Here is a 21,488-nt window from a genome sequence, read left to right as displayed (position 1 = left end):
AAAAAAAGGAAAAAGAAAAAAAAAACAATTATAAAGAATAAAATATTATAAATGTTATAAACACGTTTTGCTGAAAAGTACCTGCATGTAGTTGTACGTTATCAACTTGATTAAAACGATGAGATATTATTTTAATCGATAAACTTAAAGAAAAGAAAAACAAAAACAAAAACAAAAAGAAGCAAAAGAAAAGAAAAAAAGAACAACGTTACACCCTATAAACACATTTTAACGTTTTCAAACGATTTCAACCCAACATATTTTAACATAAACAATAAAAAAAAACAATTCAACATGATGATAACATTTTATCTTCCTGAACAACAACGAAAAAGAAAAGAAAAGAAAAGAAGAAAAAAAAGAAGAAATATAAAGATATAAAAAAGACGAGAAAAAACGAATGTAAGCAAAATGAAGGAATCAAAATGTCGAATCAAATGTCGGATGAAGATCGAATCGCTCGAGAAAAGAATAGTTCGATTGTACAGTATTAACGAACCAGAAGAATAATACACGAATAGACGAGAAAGATATACGGACATCGTAATCTCGCGACTTTACGTATCATGATTTATCGATGAAAGAAGAGTAAGAAGGAAGGGAAAGGGAAGGTGATGAGAAAGAGAGAGAGAGAGAGAGAGAGAGAGAGAGAGAGAGAGAGAGAGAGAAGAAGAAGGAAAGAAAAGTTTCGAAGAAAATGCGGGTTGGTCTTCGTTAGCTAGTTACACCAATGACTTTTCTTTTTTCTCACTCACACTCACACTCTCTCTCTCTCTCTCTCTCTCTCTCTCTCTCTCTCTCTCTCTCTTTATGAACAAGACGAACGAGATAAACGAGATGAAATTTCATCTTGAAAAGGAACTAACCGTCGTCGACATTCGTTGAACTTCGAAAGAATTCTGTAAAATCATGGTAAGTAGAGTACTGGTGGTGGTAGTAGGGATGAGTGACAGGGGGATGAGATGGTGGGGGGAAAGGGGATGAAGAGACGAAGGGATGGAAGAGCATCATATCCATGGCCGGAAAGTTTAAGAAGAAACTGTAACGAAACGCGATAAAGCGAAGAGTCCAATGGTTCGTAGATTGTGAGAGAGAAAGAGAGAGAAAGAGAGAGAGAGAGAGAGAGAATGGGGATGAAGGTGAGGGTGAGGGTAAGAGTGAGGGTGGATGTGATTGGATGTGAAGAGTAGAGGGAGCTGGTTGGTAATGGCAAATCGCAAGGATGAAAACTTTTTAATGTGGATCGACTTGCTTATCGCGAACCTCATTCCCGTGAGAAGAGATTTTATCTTGACGGCGAATTTTAATTCCATCGATGTCCTTCCCATCTTCCACCCCTATCACCTACCCCTAGTACATCACTACACCTTATTGCCACCCCCAAACTCTATCTCCTCTTACACCTTCCCAAGAGTATTTCGTTTTTATATTATCAAATATTATAAAGGAACAAAAATATTTACGCGAATTCGATTCGATGTTAGATTCGATGTAGATAGATTCGTCGATTCGAGGTCGATTTGTGAAATCCGATAACGGTCGATATAAATTAAAATCGTATTGGAAGTGAATCGTTAAATCGTTGGAGAAAAGAAGAAAAGAAAATACATTGTTGATTTTTATTTAGATAGGTATATGTGCCATGATAGGAATAATTTGAATATTCTGTGAATTGAAATTGTTTAATGATTTATCCGGACGATGAATTATACTTGATTTGTAATTGAATCTTTTTTTCCTTTATTTATTTATTTATTTTTTTTTTTTTATATTAGTATATAATATTGTAGTATGTAATATAATATTTATACTATTGTATAATATTTATGTTAATATATACTATATAATATAATAATATATGCAAGTAACTAATAGTATAGTATATAATATAATATTATAATAACGATGATGATGATGATATTGATAATGGTATCGAGTTATTTTATTTGTAATATACTTAGTATTACATTAAATATTATATAATGTTATACTATATAACATAATATTATAATAACGATTATGATAATACTGATCATTATATCGAGTTGTTTTATTTGAAATATACTAAATATTATATTATATATTATGTAATAATACTATATAATATAATATTATAATAACGATGATAATACTTATACTGATATCATCTTATTATTATGATGATATCATTTATTCATTTATTTATTTTTTTTTATATATGAAAGAGATGAACACACACACACACACACACACACATATATATATATATCTTTTTCTCTCTCAAGCAAAAATGATCGATCTGCTATAGAAGTGCGACTACAAGGACGATCATTACGATATTATTCGATGGCATATACTGCAAAATTTTTTGAATATCTCTCCTTATTGGTGACAAAAAAAAATGATAAATCCGAATGAATTTGGTGGTTTGGTGTAAAGATGATGATGGCGGATGAAAAAAAGAAAATAAAAAGAAAAAGAAAAAAAAAAAAAAGAAAAGAAGAAAGAGTGCAAAAGGAAACGTGATTGGCGAGAGATAGGAGAATAAGAAAGTCGTAAATGTGCTGAGGAATAGGCGTCGGGACGCCATCGTTGATGCCGTCAGGAGAAAACGACGTGGCGCTCGTAAATGTTGCGATCTCTTCGAAATCGACTTAAAACGAGCCTTAAGGCCGCCCTGAGATTTTCATTCGTGAGCGATGCATCTGTTGAAAAATGTGTAAACGTGTGAACGTGTGAACGTGTGTGTATGTGATGTATATGCGTGTACACGTGTGTATATTTGTACACGTGTGTGCATGTATGTGTATTTGTGTGGATAAGTCGCATTCTTGATTCTACAGAGTGAATCACGTTGAACGATCACTGTATGTTAGGTATTTTGAATTCGAAGTATTTCCGTGTACATATACCTCGTGTTCCATTTTTTACTTTATTTTTTACTATCGATTATCTTCGATATTTTCAATGGTATAGAAAAATATATCGGAGTACATTAGTTGTTCGTTTTTCTTTTCCTCTGCTTTTTTTTTTGTTTTTCTTTTTTGTTTTTTTGTGTTTTTTTTTTTTCTTTTTGTTAAACAATCAATCTTCGTGTACGGATATCTCGACGGGTATAATATTTTCTAATATTTGCAATTTCGATCGAAAGTAATTTAGAAACAGTTTATCTGAATCTCGTTGTAATATAAAATATTACGTGGATACGTAAGTACGAGTAACATCGTTATGACGAGTTAAGAAAATTATTAATCGAATTAAAATTGTCGATAACGATAACGATAGTGGTAACCACGTAGAAACATAAAAATTATATACAAAGTATTACAACGACTTTATAATTCAATGTGATTGAATCGACGATATAATCATTCTCGATGAAATTCGATTTGAAAAATCTTTTCGACGATTAATTAAATGGAAGAAGAAAAGGAAAAAGAAAAATAAAATAGAGAAATAATGAAAAGAACAAAAAATATGTTCCGAATCGATCGAGTAGATTAACGATTAAAAGAAAAAAGAAGAAAAAAGAAGAAGAAAAAAAGAAAAACAGAAAGAAAATATTGAAAGGAGGAGAAAGAGGAGAGGGGGGAGGGGGAGGGAGGGTGGAGGATAAAAATTTTCAATAGCTAAGCGTTAGATACGGTTCACTCTGTATAATCAAGGTAAATTTTCCTAATTTTCCCCACATTTAATTTTCAATAGGCAAAGGACGAGTACTCGTCGCCGGGAGAAAAACGTCCGTACGAAAGAGGTAAAAGTGGATCACCGTAGAAACTCAGTTGAGTTCTGCTGAATGGCCACTATTAAGGAACGTAAAACGCACTATTTTATAGGTGTACGAGTTCCATGAATTTTCCACGATGATTTTCTATTCGGAACAATCGCGATGCACGCTCTTTGAATATTACGGAACTCGTTGAGAGCTTTAAAACAAGCTTTAACTTCTTCTTCTTGTTCTTCTTGTTCTTCTTCTTGTTCTTCTTCTTCTTCTTCTTCTTCTTCTTCCATTTTCCCCACTCATCGCTTTTTTTCTCTTTATCTCACTTATCTCTTCTATCTTTCTAATAAACTTTTCTTCCTTTTTTTCTTTTTTCTTTCTTTTTTTTTTTCTCTCACGTTCGTCCTTCTAATGCATACACCAAAATTAATCGCGTCGCGCGTCCTTCTTTTTCTTCTGTTCTTTTTTGACTCTCTTTCTTTATAAAATAAACGAAGAAAATTGTGTGCCGGTATTTGAAGGGAAATGAAAACGCGAAAGATGTAGTTGTAGTTAAACGAAAAATATTCATCCCTTTCGTTAAAACGAGATTATGAATCATGTGATTTACGCGAAAGGTTGATGAAAAGAGAAAAATAAATAAATAAATATATAAATAAATAAATAAATAAAAGATAAAAGGAAGTAATCTCATTAGTCATTTCTGTAGAAATTGTTTTTCTTTTCGTTTTCATTTGCTAATTGCATTATTGAATCCGCATGAATGCAGACGGTGAAAAGAATTTTCGAAAATTACTAGGAGGTTTCGTTTGCGATAAATTTTCAACAATTTGTTTCGACGTATCATTCGTTAATTATCACTTATCTGTGATCGTTCTAATATCTATTGAATATAAAATTCTTGTTTTCCTTTTCTTTTCTCCTTTTTTTCTTTTTCCATTTTATTTTTCTTTTCTTTTATATTCATATTTTCTTCTCTCGAGTGAATAATAGAGGAATACTCCTTTGTAAATTCGTTTGTAAATTCATAGAATAATACTCTATTTCACCGTTAGAATTCCTATTCGAATAAAGAGGTTATAGTCGTCGAGCGATTAGACCGGACAAATCGGGCAACTAAAATAGGGCCATTAAGTGGTACATGCAAGTGCTGTATCGGCCGTCGTAAGCTCGTTAAAGCGAAAAACCGAGACAGAAAGGATTGAACGAAACATATCGTTACGCGACGTGAGAATACAACGCTTTAAAATTATTCCTCTGGTATTTTGCTTGATGGCCATTCGAGTATTAGAGTTAATTCCATCGAATACGTGGATTAGAAAAGGATAGAGACTATAAAACTTAATCGAAGACGAACGTTTGTGACCGTACTAATTCGAAGGGTATCAAAAAGTATTAAAATTCGAAAAATATGTCGAAAAGTTTCTTCACATTTGATTTTTATTATTTTCCTTCCAAATATATCGTCGTTTCGTTGATTTTAATATGATTTTAATTTAATAAGAAAAATAATGGAGCGATTAGAGAGATTGGAGATTGAATTAGATGGATTAGATTGGGATATGAGTTTACAGGGATTTTTTGTGATATAGATTTTTTATTTATTTATTTATTTATTTATTTATTTATTTATTTATTTTCTTTTCCATATTTATTATCGTTATTAATTTTGTTTACTATTTTCATTTTTTGCTTTTTCTTTAATACATTTTTGTTCGTTCAAAAATTTCGTAATATCCTTGATTCTTTTTTTTTTCATTTTTTTTTTCGTTCTTTTTTTTTGAAGCATATAGAGAGATTACATCAGATTAGCGTTCAATTTACTTACTTCAAATAGAAAAACAAAACAAAAATTTTAATACACACATACATACCTTTCTAATTTTCTAACTTAATTCTTAATCACAAAAGTCATAGTAAATTTATTTTTACTTTCATTTATTGGATCAAATATTTTTTTATCAATTAATGATAACTATTATGTAAAATGAATGATCAATATGTTATATGAGTAGTTTGGCCGATATAGATAATTAAATTTAAGGGATGTATATGTGTATTGATAATTTATATAACGTCTTAATATTTTGTTATAAATATTGATCACTTATATAAAATACAGATTTATCGTATAAAAATACTAACGATTTATTTGAAGTACTTATAAGATGTTTAAAGATATTGAAAATTTATATAAAATACTGATTAAACGTGTAAAATTATTGACGATTTATATGAAATACTGATTAAATGTTTAAAAATATTGAAGTTTTAAATAAAATATTGATCGAACATATAAAAATACTGACGATTTATTCGAAATATTGATCGAACGTATAAAAATACTGACGATTTATTCAAAATACTGATCAAACGTATAAAAATACTAATTCAGTAAATAGTATCACTCTACTTTTCTCTTCACGACGATTTATTTGAAATATTGATCGAACGTATAAAAATGTTGACGATATATTTAAAATATTCGATCGAATGTATAAAAGTACTGACGATTTATATAAAATACTGATAAAACGTATATAAAAAAAAAAAAAAATTGACGATTTATTCAAAATACCGATGAAATGTATAGAAATATTAATGATTTATTTAAAATATTGATCGAATATTTAAAAATGATGACGATTTACTCGAACTACTGATCAGATGTATAAAAATACTAATGATTTATTTAAAATACTGATCAAACGTTCAAAATTATTGACGATTTATTTAAAACACTGATCGAACGTATAAAAATGCTGATCAATTTATATAAAATACTGTTGAAACGTGTAAAAATATTTATCCAGTAAATAACATCAGCCTCCTTTTATCTTTCTCCTTTCGTTCAGCCATTTCATTTTTTTTTTTCGAAATTATTTAACTCTTCCGATCCTTTTTTTAATTTAATTCTGTCTGAAGGAAAACCGAAATAAAGATAAAACAAAAAAATATATATATTTAAATATATATATATACTTATTTAAGTAGATATACATATATATATACATATAAATATATATATTTTAAAATATATATATATATATATACAGAGATATATCCCAAGAAGTCTCCTAAATCAAGCGACCTAATTTCCCTTAATCTTTATGCCAGTAATAAAATAACAATTCCAAACATACAATATCGTCGACGTGAGCTTTAAAACATAAAAGTAGAGGTAGTCACGAGGGATGGAAAGGGGTAAAATTAATAACGGGACCAAAGACGTTACCGTACCGATATGTACAAAGACGGAAAAACAGAGAGAGAAAGAGACAGATACAGAGGGGATATAAAACGAGGGTAGGAGATGAGAATGGGGATGAACATTGAGAATGGGGGATGAAAGTTGAGGGTCACAGGATAATATTAGTAAATAGATATGTTTTATGTTGGAACCCCTAACGACGACGAGTACTACTGACCAAGGATACAGTAATAGAACATGTGTAAGTTGAGGAGGAACGAAACGTTGCTGGGACGCAGCGTCGCGACGCTTTTACTCGAAAATCCTTCACGTGATATACCGTCGCGGAGATTACGCGTTGCCCCTACGTTGCAGCTATTGCTGGGACTGCGAGAGGCAAGTGGGAAAGAGAGGGATGGTGTGAGAAGGACGAACGTAACGTAACATAACGTAACATAACGTAACGTTACGTAACTGGATACTAGTTTCACCCTGTTTCCGTTTTCGCATGCGTGATTACACACTCTCTCACAGTACGAGATAAATCAACGCGTCGAGTTTCAACCACCGCCCCTATCCTCCCTTCTCACCCCCACAACCCCTCCTCGTATTCTCTCAAATCGCTTTCGAAATATTTCCTTTTTTTTTTTTGTTTCTTTTTTTTTTTATCTTCTTTCGTGTTCTGTTTTTTGTGGCGTTTTGTTTTTTTGTTTTTGTTTTTGTTGTTATTTTTTGTTTCTTGTTTTTCCTTTCTTTCTTTTCTTTTCCTCTTTCAATCGCATTTCGTTCTTTCAAATTTGAAGCAGTAAATATGTGGACCATTTGATTTTTTGGAGATTTGTTATAATTCTTTTTGTGATCGAGTGAAATGTAATTTGGAGATAGTAATCATATTTTTGTATTTCGTATGGGTGTTATTCTGTTTATGTGTAATATATATATATTTTTTTTTTATACATACATATATATATATATATATATATATATTTATTCTTTTTTTCTTTTTTAATATGTTCGTATATTAGTAGATTTAAGAATCCCTGTTATTATAAATTTTCGAAATCATAAAATATAAAATTATAGAATATATAATATAATTGTAGGATCGTTTTCTACTTTTCATAGTTTTATTTGAAAATTTGAAAATTCCTCTTTCAACTTTTGAACTTCTTTTTTCTTTTTTCTTTTCTTTTTAATATATCTTTTACGTCGAGTGTGCGATACGAATGTGATATTAGAATCACGATTCTAACATTCAAAAAAGCTTCTTCTGAAATACGATTCTAAGAAGTGTCCTTGAAAACAGAATCGCAATTAATGTAAACTTTCATTGAAAATGATATATTCTTTATCAATATTCAGTTTTCAAGATCAATCGTACGATACAAAACCGACATACTTCCATAATTCTAATCGAATTAAATTTTTCGAACATCCTTCCCCTTTTCTTCCTTTTTTCTTTTTTTTATAAAAAAAAAACAAAAAAAAGAGAGATCAAGAAAGACAATTGCATATTTTTTTCTTTCCATGCAATCATGCAATAAGATCAATACTAATTCTTCGTATTATTATCGAGTATGACAAGAAAGTAAAGTCTAGACATTAATCGGACACGTTCATCTCTTTTCTTCAAAAATATAAGTGTACTATCGATTTTGTTTCATAAAGATACTTTTTTCTTCTCTCTCTCTCTCTCTCTCTCTTTCTCTTTGTCCCAATGAAACAAAATGTATCGTTACCCTCTCTCGTCACGATCTGCAGTAAGGATTTTCCTACGGTCGTATCCGTCTCGACTATTCGTTGTGTACACATACACATACACTAACACACAAACATACACACTAACACAAAAAAAAAGAAAGAAAGAGAGAGAGAGACACGTATTTTCTCCAAGGGAAAACCTTTCCTCGTTCAACGTCGAGAAACTTTGCGAGCTAGAAGAAACGAAAAAAAAAAAAAAGAAAGAAAAAAGAAAAAGAAATTTGAAAAAAATAGGGGGGAAAAGAAAAGGAAGGGGAAGGGAATAAAAAAAAAAAGAGAAAATCTTTGTGACGGTGGTTCGTGGACCCAGTAAAAGAGTGTACATGGTTTTCTCTCTTACGCACTACCCCCTCTCTCCTCCCCCCTTCCCCCTCCACCACCATCTCATCTCTTTTACCAACAAGAATATTTGCTTCCTTTCTCTCTCTCTCTCTCTCTCTCTCTCTCTCTCTCTTTCTCTCTCTTTCTATGTGTGTGTATATATATATATATATATGTATATGTATTTTTTCTCTCTTTTTTTTTTTTCTATACCTCTCTCGTACCTTTATCCTATGCAAACAACGACCATGCGAATAAGCTTTTGACCCATTTTACTTCATTTGCTTTAATACCCCTATTCGTAGCCTCGGCGGTTTGGGAAAAGCATGGTGGCCTCGTTTATAAGGCAACCGTAGGAAAATATCCTATCTTTCCGAGAACATAGAAGTTGACCGGGTCATTACGTTAACGCAAATAGAAAAATATGTATGCGAGAAATCGTGTCCTATTATTAATTTCTGGACGAACATTCCTACTTTTTCAGGAGTTATATATTTTCAGGAGTGGTAGAACGATGTAGACGCAGTTTGTACCGTCACAATATATGTAGGAGACATATACACACACGCGTATGAGCTTTTCGCGTGATGGTAGAATCAAAGTGAGATTGAATTTATTTTCTCGTATATTTATTCTCTCATAGAAATCACGAGATATTGGATGGCAGCGTTAACATTCTTTTTTTCTTCTCAATTTTCACCCTATGTAAATATTATCGATCTGATACCTTCAATATCTTGTTTGTGGGGATAAATATTATTAAAGTATATTTAAGTCGCTTTTTCTAAATTTTCTTCTTTCTTCTATTTTTTCTTTTTTTTTTTTCTTTTTTCTTTCTTTTTTTCTTACAAGACATCGATTTTCATCCCCACGATTCGTCAATCGTTTTTCCAATCTAAAGAAATTTTCAAAAGAAATTCGATGGATCTTAATATTTGATGTAATCTTAATGCTTTACTCTTCGTCGTTTAAAACCGAGACGAAGGATCGTTTAATGACAATAAAAATTATTCAAACGGGATTTAACAATTTCGACGATGAATATCGATAATGAAATATATAGAATTGAAATAAGAAATTATATATTATCTAGAGTATTGAGAATATTGAACCGAGGACCACCGGGTATGTTGATTTTATTTCAAGATAGATAGAATAAATTCAAAGGGAGAAGAAATGTCGCCTATCTATTGAAAATGAGAAACCTATGGGAGAATAGAAGGATTCGACGGTTATTAAATACCCATACCACACGATGTCCATTTTCCTTTCATAGTTATTTCCCTTTTCGTCGATTTACAAAGCCATAGAAAGGAGTTCTTCGAGCGGTCATTCGTGAGATTCCATCGGCGTTGGAAGAACGAGAGCGAAAAAGAAAGAGAGAGAGAAAGAGAATAAAAGAAAGAGAGCAAACTCCTTTTCATTTATTCTCGAGACGGTTTATAAAAAGAACAATGTAGGTTCGCATGGTCATATACACGAATGGAAAGGAGAAAACATTGTTGGTAGCAAAACACAGAAATAATGTATATTATATAACCGGAACTAATTAAATGCAAGAACCTTTACTTTAGCACGATTACATTAACCTTGATTTAGAAAAAAAAAAAGAAAGAAAAATCAAGAGAAACAGAAAGAGAAAGAGAAAGATATATATATACAGAGATAAAGAGAGAGAGAGAGAGAGAGAGAGAGAGAGAGAGAGAAAGAGAAGTAAGAAAAATATACCGAGTAGGACTCTTCATTATTACGTGGAATTAATTAAAACGCATTTATTCGAAGCACCGTTAATTTTGCAGTTAGTAATTTAATAAGTTCGGTTAAGTCGGATAGAAAGAGAAAAAAAGAGGGAGGGAGAAAGAAGGAGAGGGTAAAGAGAGTAGAGAGGGTAGAAAGCAAACGAGTGGAAGAAAAGAAGGGGAAGAGTAGTAAACGCGGAGTAGAATGAACTTCGGACTCGTAATTCAATAATATTTTTACTTTAAAGCTCGGATAATCACTCTCGTAAATATTGTTTCGCGTTGAACCGTTTCTACGCTTTTCTCATGGACGCGTTTCCGAAAGTACCAAGGAGCATTAACTTTTCCCCGTGGCTGCTAGAATAATCTCAACTCTCCTTCCTTCATTCCTTCTCTCTCTCTCTCTTTTCCTCTTAACTATAACCTCTTTCACTCCAACACCATAAAAGCTATCGTTTCCTCTCACTCTCTCTTTCTCTCTCTCTCTCTCTCTCTCTCTCTCTCTCTCTCTCTCTCTCTCTATGTATCTCTCTCTCTTTTACTCTCGAAAATAATTTCGCTTTTATTCGAAATTTATCGTTATTATTTTATGTGAACAATTACTTTTCTCGAACGCGTAAAGATTAGTTATATATATATATATATATAACCTTAAGTATATTATACTCGACCTATATTATATATATATATATATATATAACCTTATATATACATTATATATCTATACAACTAATCTTGAGTATATTGTACTCGACCTATATATATATTATATATATAAATAAATATACATAACCTTATATACTTATATACATATATATATATATATATAAACTTATATAGGATGTTTCTGAAAATGTGGACGCAACTTCTAGAATAGATACAATATACTAAAATAATAAAAACACACACACACACACACACATATATATATATATACTCGAAACTATTCTTCATCATATTAAACCATTTTACATCGTCGCGATCGTTACATATATTTGCGATCCGTATGATATGGTTCGCACACCAGGACATCATAACGTCGTACGATAAAGCTGAAGTGAGGAAAAATGAACGAGGGGAGATGGAAATGGGGTGATAGCGGGGGTGGGGGGGAAAGGGGGGAGAGAGAAGCAACGGCATTGATGTACGCACCACGGCGATAAATTCAACCAACTTCACATATTGAATTTGTAAGATCGTTCTTGTAATACCTGAGCTAGCTTGGAGGTAAGGGTGGAAGGAAAGCAAGCAAGGAAGGAAGGAAGGAAGGAAGGAAGGAAGGAAGGAAGGAAGGGAGAGGGAAATTGAGGGTGAGAGGAAAGAGGGGAAGTGGAAGGAGCGTTAGGAGACGAAGAAGAGACGACCTCGAAAGTACACGATATCCAAGAACGCTGGAATTTCCTCGTCGTCGTAGTCATCCCCCACCCCTTCCCTTCACCTCCTTCTTCCAAACCCACCCCCTCTAATCTTGTATATACGGGTGCAATAAAGTGTCAGTCTCGCAAAAGACAGGGCCGTTCAACACTGGAACGTTCGCTAGCTGGCATGCCAGTCTCTGAAAACTGACTTCTCTCGTCGAATGAAAAAGAAGAGAGAGAGAGAGAGAGAAGAGAAGGGGAGAGGGAGATAGAGGGAGAGGGAGAGAGATGGAAAAAATAGAATCAAGAAAACGAAGTCTAAACGAAATAAGACGAGCGAGTATTCGACGTAAAATTGTGGAATTCTATTTTGCGAGATAAATTCTTTTCTATTTTGGAAGGAAATTTCTTTTTTTTTTTTTTTTTTTTTTTTTTTTTTTTTTTTTTTTTTTTTTTTCAAATAATAATATATACATATACGTACATGTATGTGTGTGTGTGTGTGTGTGTGTGTGTGTAAGTATTATTATTCTAATTAATATATACACATATATATTTTTATTATTATTATAATTAAATATTATATATATATGTATTATTATTGTAGTTAATATATATGCACATATTATTATTGTAATTAATATATATATATATAAACATCTTTATTATTATTTTAATTGTGTGATATAATAATTATAATATTATTATATTATAAATATTATAATTTATAATCAGAATCTTGTTAGCAAATATATTTATATATATAATGTGTATATATATATAATATATTATGTATATATATGTATATTGTATATACTAATTAAATATAATATTATTAATATATTATAAACATTATATAATAGTATAATCGGAATCGTGTTAGCAAATATATTTCTTGATATTTCTGCTGTTATAATCACTATTTTTTTATTCGATATCGGCAATTTTGATAATATAAATTGTGCTCGATCGGTTCGCTGATAATGATAATGATGATGATGATGACGACGACGGTGATGACGATGATCGTCGTCGTCATTATTATCGTTATCATTCTTCGTCAACGTAAACATGTTATAATAATTAACACCAGCGATAATTAATCCGTCAGCGAGTTCTTAATCTCGATATGTCACACGTCATATCTCCAATGTCACGCTCGAACAGATGACAGGACCTATAGCTCGTCATTAACGCTAGTACAACGTCAATCCGATATTATCTAATTACGTGATCCTATCAAATACGAAATAGATTCCAAACACGTGTATTGCGATTATACAAAATTCATTTGGTATTCACATTTACACATTCGTGAACAAGGACTACATGGTTCTTTCATTTTTTATTTCTGTTTTTCCAACTTACTTTCTTTTTTTTTTGCTCTTCGTTTCCTCTTCCTTTTAATTTTGTAAACAAAAAATATGTTAAGCACTAGCCATCGGACAAATGAATTATTAATTTATTCAATATTAATTTTGTTTGAATCAATTTGTATTAGTTAATTATAGAAATTATTATTTGTCAATAAGATTAAATTTTCTACATTAATCTATTATTAATAATACAAATTACTTCGTAATGGGTTAATAACAAAATAACACTTTTTATAGTACCACTATTTTTCTATTTTTTTCTTTTTTTAGTTTTATGAAGTTTTCTAATGAAAATATTCAATTCTCTAGCTTATGTCACATTCAATATGTTGAATTGTATTCAATTTATTAATAAGTTTTATAATGCTTTTCTTATATATGTATACATGTATATATACATAATATATAAACATTTAACATTTAGAATTAATTAATAACATCAAAAAGTCAGAAAAAGAAAAGAGGAAGTTAGAGAAAGCAAAAAAGAATAGATTTCGAAACAAATAAGTATACATATACAATATACATATATAAACAAACATATACATAAATATACATGTATATACATACATACAAATATATACATGTACACATATATATATATACATACATACATATATATATCTATCATACATATATAGGTATATATACATGTATATATATATATATATATGTGTGTCAATTGTTATTTTATATCCGTTTCCATTTAAACGGATTATTACGTCGGCGATTAACCACCGCGGTCAGAATCGAATTACGTTTTCCGATATTTAGAGAATCGAATTTTACGGAAAAAGTTGAACGTTGAGTTTCCAGAGTGATATGGGAATGGAGTTGAGGGTTGGAGGTTCGGGGGTTGAGTCGGCCTGGCCTGGATTGGGTATTATTTATCAGAGTCACGCGAATTCGATTCTCCTGTCATTTAATTAGCGAAGTGGTATTTAAACGTACTAGAGCGAACCGAGCTGGCTCGCAGCTCATTCATGCGGAGATTTTATTGGAGAACATCATATTGTTATAGGCGACCGCAAATCAACTATATGAAACTTCAAGCGAACCTTCAATGTAACCTATATCTATGTAGATATACATATGTTTTATATATGAGTATCGGTACTCGAACGAATGTGTCGGCACGTTATCGCGAAATGTACAAACTTATATACGCCATTGTTAAACGATACTTGACAAAAGTGATATTATTTATTACATCATTATATATTGCAATCTTTTTATAATTCCTTTCAATAGTAATATATATTAATATATATATATATGTATGTATGTATATGTATATATAATAAAGTTATAATGTAATATAGTAATAATAAAATTATATATTAAAATAATATATATACGTATATGTTTATGTTTATATATATATATATTAATATTAAATATATTAATAACAAATAACATAAGAATCCTTTTTCCCCACATATGTAAATGATTAGATATTTTTTTGGATAATTAGTATTAATATATATTATTATTTAATCATATAATAATAATAACAGTAATAATAATAATAATAATAATAATAATAATAATAATAATAATAATAATAATAATAATAATGATGATGACAATAATGATAAAAACAATTCGAAAATACAATACTGAGCCGATTCCAGTAACTCTTATTTCAATACGCGATTAATTATAGTTCAGCTATATATATATACATATATACCTTCAATACAAACACTTTGACGTATCAACGTGATCATTATCTGAGTCGATGTCGGATAACGGATTAACATAATGCTTCATTATTAATAATAGACATAGCTAATTACGCATACATATATACCCATACTTATACACATACATACACACACACACACACACACACACACACATACAACACGCTTACACATAGTTATCTACACACACCTACACACAAATATATCAACTCACAGTGTATATCTACTGAGAGATCAACGAAGGTCGATGGACAAACAGGAAGGAAGGTAGACAGTTAGCTATACCTTCTAGTTAAATTCATCCAAGGGATCCGATATTAGCCGATCAGGAAGGAGACCGATTCGTTCAAACACGCGGACATCAGCTCGAGTAGATGAAACTGTGTTGCTGTCGGGCTTGTTGAAATCAAGGTGGTAGACGACTACGATGGGGGAGCGGGTAGATGGGGAGAATGAGGGGTGGTAGATAGGGTGATATAGATGGGTGGTATTATTTAAGCAGCCCGCGGGACAGTTACGAAGGAGACGTTGGTGGAAGTGTAGATGATGACGATGGCGATGATGACGATGATGGTGGTATAGGTATGGTAGATATATTGAAGAGATGGAGGAAGATGAGAGAGAGAGAGAGAGAGAGAGAGAGAGAGAGAGAGAGGAACGGCAATCAGGTGCGCTAATGCCAATCAATTATGTGTTCGTACCCAAACCAACCAAGCTGGTCGACACCTCCTACGTCTGGTTCTATCCTTCTCTCGCTGGAGACTTCCTCCTCTCACCTCATCCTACGACGCGAGGTATGGTCCTTTATCAATACGGCCATATCGGAACGGGCCGATATATTAGTTATCGATTTCCGAGGTTACACGGCAGGGTCGATGTACCGACGTCGTTGGCCTTACCGACGATCCTCTCTCTCTCTCTCTCTCTCTCTCTCTCTCTCTCTCTCTCTCTCTCTCTCTCTCTCTCTCTCTCTCTCGATCTATCTATCTATCTATCTATCTATCTATCTATCTATCTGTCTCTCTTGTACACATACTATTGCCAGGACCACCAGCGGAGCATTCTGACTCGCTATACCGCCTCCGGTGTCTCTCCTGTGGCTTGCCAGTGACAGCTTCGCAAACGGATTCGGCAGGGGCGAATCTCGCTTTCAAGAAGGGTAACTCTAAATCCTCCTTGCCTACTACGCTCTAGGCTGTCCCATGGATCGAATTTTATACGGGGGTTGGAGAAAAGGTGGCTAGGGAGAAGGCGAAGGGTAAGGCGAGGGTAAAGTCGGGTAGAGGGGGTGGCAGAGTGTCTTGGGATCGAGCTTTCCGATTCTCCGGATTTACGGATTTACGAAAGTTCGCTAGGGATGATTGTGATAGTTAAAAGTGGATCTATTCATGGGGACACGTTGTATTTCGTATTGTAGGATAGGGATAAGGGTAGGAGACAAAGTTTCAATTGTCAATTTCGTTCAGTGGCTCAATCGTTATACTGCTAGATATTTCTCTCTCTTTCTCTTTGTATGAATATATCTGTATGTGTGTATATGTGTGTCTATGTGCTTATGGTGACAAGTTTGGTTTTATATAATTTTTGAACTGTGACTTATTGAATATCTATATATATTCGTTTGTAATCATTCAAGTCTCAATGTAAATCATTCAATTCTCAATGATATACTTTATTAGAAGAGTTGAAAAAAGAAAAAAAAATGTTACAAAATTATTTAACAATTCGAAGAATAAATAAAATCTTCTTCGAACTGTTACAAGATAAAAGATTTCAATGTCACTACAGTGTAAACGCATTTTTTATTAAATAATGTATCTGTGTGTGTGTGTGTGTGTGTGTGTGTGTGTGTGTGTGTAGTGACAAGTTTGGTTTTATATAATTTTTGAACTGTGGCTTATTAAATATCTATATACTCGTTTGTAATCATTCAAAGTACAGTATACTTTATTACAAGAGCTGAAAAAAGAAAAAAATTATTTAACAATTCGAAAAATAAATAAAATCTTTCTCGAGCCGTTTTCCAAGATAAAAAATGTCAAAATTCCTACATTGCATTTACCATTAAACCATACTTCTATTAAATAATATCACATATAATATTTATTAAATAACATTAAACGATAATTATACAATATTACACTTACAACATTTACCTTTATTATCAGAATTATCCAAATGGATTACGTTAGCCATCTTTTAGCCTCCAAGTGAGTTAGAGCGTTCGATTATAATAACAATAGTGAACGAGTAAATAAACAAATTAATAAAAAAAAAAAAAGAAGAAAAGAAGAAAAGAAAGAAAAAAAAAGAAAAAAAGAAAAAAATATCCGACTCGAGATTTAGTGCTTAAAACAGATTTGCGCGAGGATCTCGTTTGGGGATACTTCGATGGCTTGAAAAGAAAAGAGAAGAAAACGAGACGGAAAAAAAAAGAAAAAGAAAAAAAATAAAAGGAAACGATAACTCCGTGGAAAAGCTCTGAACGATTAATATCTTAACGATGTACACAGAGGCTCTAGGTTAATCTAAAGCTGTGGATGTTCTCGAATAGATTTCTGAGTTGTATTAAACGGTGAAAATCTTCTGGGGGTCTGGTTCGGGGCGATTAAAGTCGAAAGGAGAAGCGAACGATTGAAAGAGCCTGATCCTTCCGGACAATTACCTAGGTAGAACCTCGAAGGCGTCGGATTTATCGTTTTTAACGGCAAACCTAATGATCGTTTATATATATATATATATATATATATATATATATATATATATCGAAATCCTGACGCATTTTAACTTCGACTAAGCTGAGCCATCTTTACTTAATTATACGGAATTGTTTCGAAACTCTTGCAACTTCTGCATTTCTTTTTCTTCGTTCATTTGTTGTTCCTTTTGTTTTGTTTTCTTTTCATTTCGTTTCTTCTCTTTTCTCTTTCTTTGCTTTTCTTATCTTTTCTTTTCTTTTCTTTTCTTTGTTTACGTATTCCACTCTTCGACTGAAGAAAGGTTTAATTCGGGATAAGGATTAATTGAGTGAAGCATAATCTAATGACGATAATCCTCTTTTCTTTCATTTCGTTTGAATAATGAAAAACAAACAAAACAAAACAAAAAAGAAAAGAAAAGAAAACAGAAGAAAAAGGAGAAACAAAGAAGAACGAAACGATATCCAAAATTAAATGAAAAGAGAAGAGTTCGCGAGAGTTTAGTTAATATTTCGAAAAAGTTTGGATTTATTAATAAGATATATTATTAATTTGATAAATCATTGACGGAGAGATCGGTTATGGTTATTAAATAATTATAAATATATATATATATATATGTATATATATATAAGTAATTAAATGATTGAATAAGATTGGATTATTTAGTAGTACAGGTCAATAATAACTCTTCGCCAAGTTTCAAGAATCATATAAACAGTGGTAAGAGTAAATGATATAAACTTTATTACGATTATACAAAAATATGTCTTTCATACGAAGTATCATCGTAAACGTAACGTCTCGTGTTTCGTTAAAAGCATCTTACGTTAAAAGATTTCAAGATCTTGGAAGAGAAGGAATCGAATAATAGTAGTTAGATCAAGATAAGGTCAGACAGTAGTACGTATAAATTTATAACTATCATAAAGAGTATATTAATCTTAGAAAATAAGTCGGTAATATAAATACAAAATATTTATCAATAATAAATAATTCTATTTATAATATCGATAAGCAATCGATATCTATAATAATATAAATATTGAAGGTAGAAAGAAAAGAATCGATTAACAGTAGTTAGATCGAGAAATGATCAGCCAATAGGAGAAACATATAAACCTATTAATAATAAATCAGTCTATAGTATATATTAACCATAGAAAATTAGTCAGTAGTATCAATACGAAATACTTGTCAGTAATAAATAATAATCTTCAAGCAATCGATATTTATAACAGAAATATCAAAAATTCTTTATTAATAATCAAACGATAATACAAACAACGAATATAGAAATAGATAAATAACAATCCTTCGTCGATTCATAATTAGATAAAATGGAATAATATGAAACAACAATACCATATAGTACGATTAACCGATAGGATTTCAAAGAGATAGAGAAAGAGAAAACCTTATTACTACGGTTCTAAGCTAAAGGAAACATTTCATTTCTCATTAATAGTATCTTACATTAGCAAGTTAAGCGTAAGTTGCCCAAAGGGAAAGAGGATCCTACCTTCCTCGTGTTCGTGCGAATTTAACGCGTCGAACTGATGCGGGTAAGGCATCAGACAGACATAAAGACAGACATATAGATAGATAGATAGATAGATAAATAGACAGACAGACAGACAGACAGATAGATATACTATTGCATCAACGCTTTGTCAAAGGGAGAACTCACAAAAGAGCAGTCTCAGCCTATCCGATTTCGGTACAGGAGAAAGTGCTCAAGTAGCAGACGCTTCCTCAGACTCGAGCATTTCCCTGAGGGAAGATCGTTCCGCGGAAACGAAAGAGGGAAGAAAGAAAGAGGGAAAGAGAGGATGATAGAATGTAAGATTCGTCAGAGAGAATGGTGACAATAGCGTAAGATTTTTCTTACCTGCAGACAGTGCCTCCTCGCAAGCCAACCAATGTGCTGAAGCTGCGGCGGATCCGGAACTGCTGAGGCTAGTCTCAATGCCTTCAGAGTGAGTGCTGCTAGCGCCGAGTGTAAAGCGTTGAACCATACGTTTGCCTCTGTGTTGTCAGCGGCTCTCAACCAACATTCGTGAACACCATCGGGTGAATGTAATTCTAGGATTCGACCCTCTGGAATTTAATCAAAGTAACACGAACGTTAATTAATCCATTTGAACGAGATCTTGATCGAAGCGTTCCATTCCTCTATGTGCTTTGTTATAATTAAATGGAGATATATGTATCGTATGATGAGATATATATATATGTGTGTATGTGTGTATGTGGGTGATTGGTTTCTAAAGTATAAAGTTAATGAGAACAGAAAAAATATATATATATATATATATTAATATATGTATATATACTATATGTAAATGTTAAATCGTTGATAAGAATTCGAATAAGTTTCATCGATCTTTCTGCACTCATTATTATTATTATTATTATTATTATTATTATTATTAGATATTATTCTTTGTACTATTAAAACTATTTGCTAGGTATTATAATGGTAGATATTTAAACTGAGCTAATATATCGATATAAGGTTCGTGCTCTCAATTACAAGAAAAGTAAGGATAATCCATGCAATTTCGAATGGTTCGATTCGAATGGAAATAGGAGAAGCGGGAGGGGTGGGAGGGAGACATGAGAGAGGGGGTGGAGATCTAATAATCTTATTACACAAGCAATAGTGCCAAGGCACCTTCGTAAATGTATTTTCTTCGTAATCACCTGATTGGGAGAGTGAGAGTGAGAGTAAGAGAGGGTTAAAGTTCTCCAATCAGAAGAGAAATCGAGAAAGACTGTGTGTGTGTGTGAGAGAGAGAGAGAGAGAGAGAGAGAGAGAGAGAGAGAGAGAGAGAGAGAGAGAGAGAGAGAGAGAGACAGAAAGAGTAAGAACGGAAGAAGTAACACGACTACCGAATTGGACTTCGTGCCGCGAACCTTAGTACCTCGTAAACCTTTTCGTAGCTTTAACGCGAAAACTTTGATACGACTGACATAAATTGCACTTTGGATCGGTCACGAGGCATAAGACTACGAACCATCCACCCTTCTTTCCTCCCTCTCTTATCCCCTGTCTCTCGTTTCCCTCTCTCCGTTGCTAACCTCTTCCGAACAACCACCAAACTTAAAATGTGTATAAAATTCACGAGAGTAACTCTTGCTATCGGAGACATTTTGATGTTGAGAAAAAAATGTAAAAAGAAGGAAAAAAAGAGAATAATAATTATAATAATAATAATAAAAAATAGAGAAAAAGAAAGGATTACCAAAAATATATATACATACATATATAATATATATATATATAGTATATACGTATATAATTTACAAACACGTATAATAGCCGGACGGATTGCATCAACGACGAATCCGATTGGCTGCTCCCATTCGTTTAATTCATTTGTCTACCTACACACACATATATATATATATATATATATATATATACACAAACATACATAACATACACACATACATATATAACATTTTCCATTTAAGCCCCGAACGATCTTTATTTCCCTAACTTTGTTTACATCCAATTAAAATGCGTAATGGATAGAAAAATATTGCCAGTCGGTCATTCCTGTTTTGCTTTCCTGTTTTTCCATCCTTTCTCTCTCTCTCTCTCTCTCTCTCTCTCTCTCTCTCTCTCTCTC

The 21,488-nt window shown here is 32.0% G+C and overlaps 1 protein-coding gene across 2 annotated transcripts in view; it reads right to left on the bottom strand.

Annotated features, from left to right (window-relative positions):
• LOC122633907 (beta-1-syntrophin) overlaps positions 1–21,488 on the bottom strand; it is a 543,550-nt gene that overhangs the window by 50,154 nt on the left and 471,908 nt on the right. For both annotated transcript variants that reach the window (XM_043822372.1, XM_043822373.1), the window contains exon 4: positions 19,742–19,950. In XM_043822372.1, coding sequence (XP_043678307.1) covers positions 19,742–19,950 — 209 coding nt within the window. The remainder of the gene's footprint in view (positions 1–19,741; positions 19,951–21,488) is intronic.

This window comes from Vespula pensylvanica, chromosome 13 (genome assembly GCF_014466175.1).
Source record: "Vespula pensylvanica isolate Volc-1 chromosome 13, ASM1446617v1, whole genome shotgun sequence".
Lineage (NCBI taxonomy): Eukaryota > Metazoa > Arthropoda > Insecta > Hymenoptera > Vespidae > Vespula > Vespula pensylvanica.
Note: the sequence above shows the minus strand (reverse complement) of the source record. Positions and strands in the feature narration are given on the sequence as shown.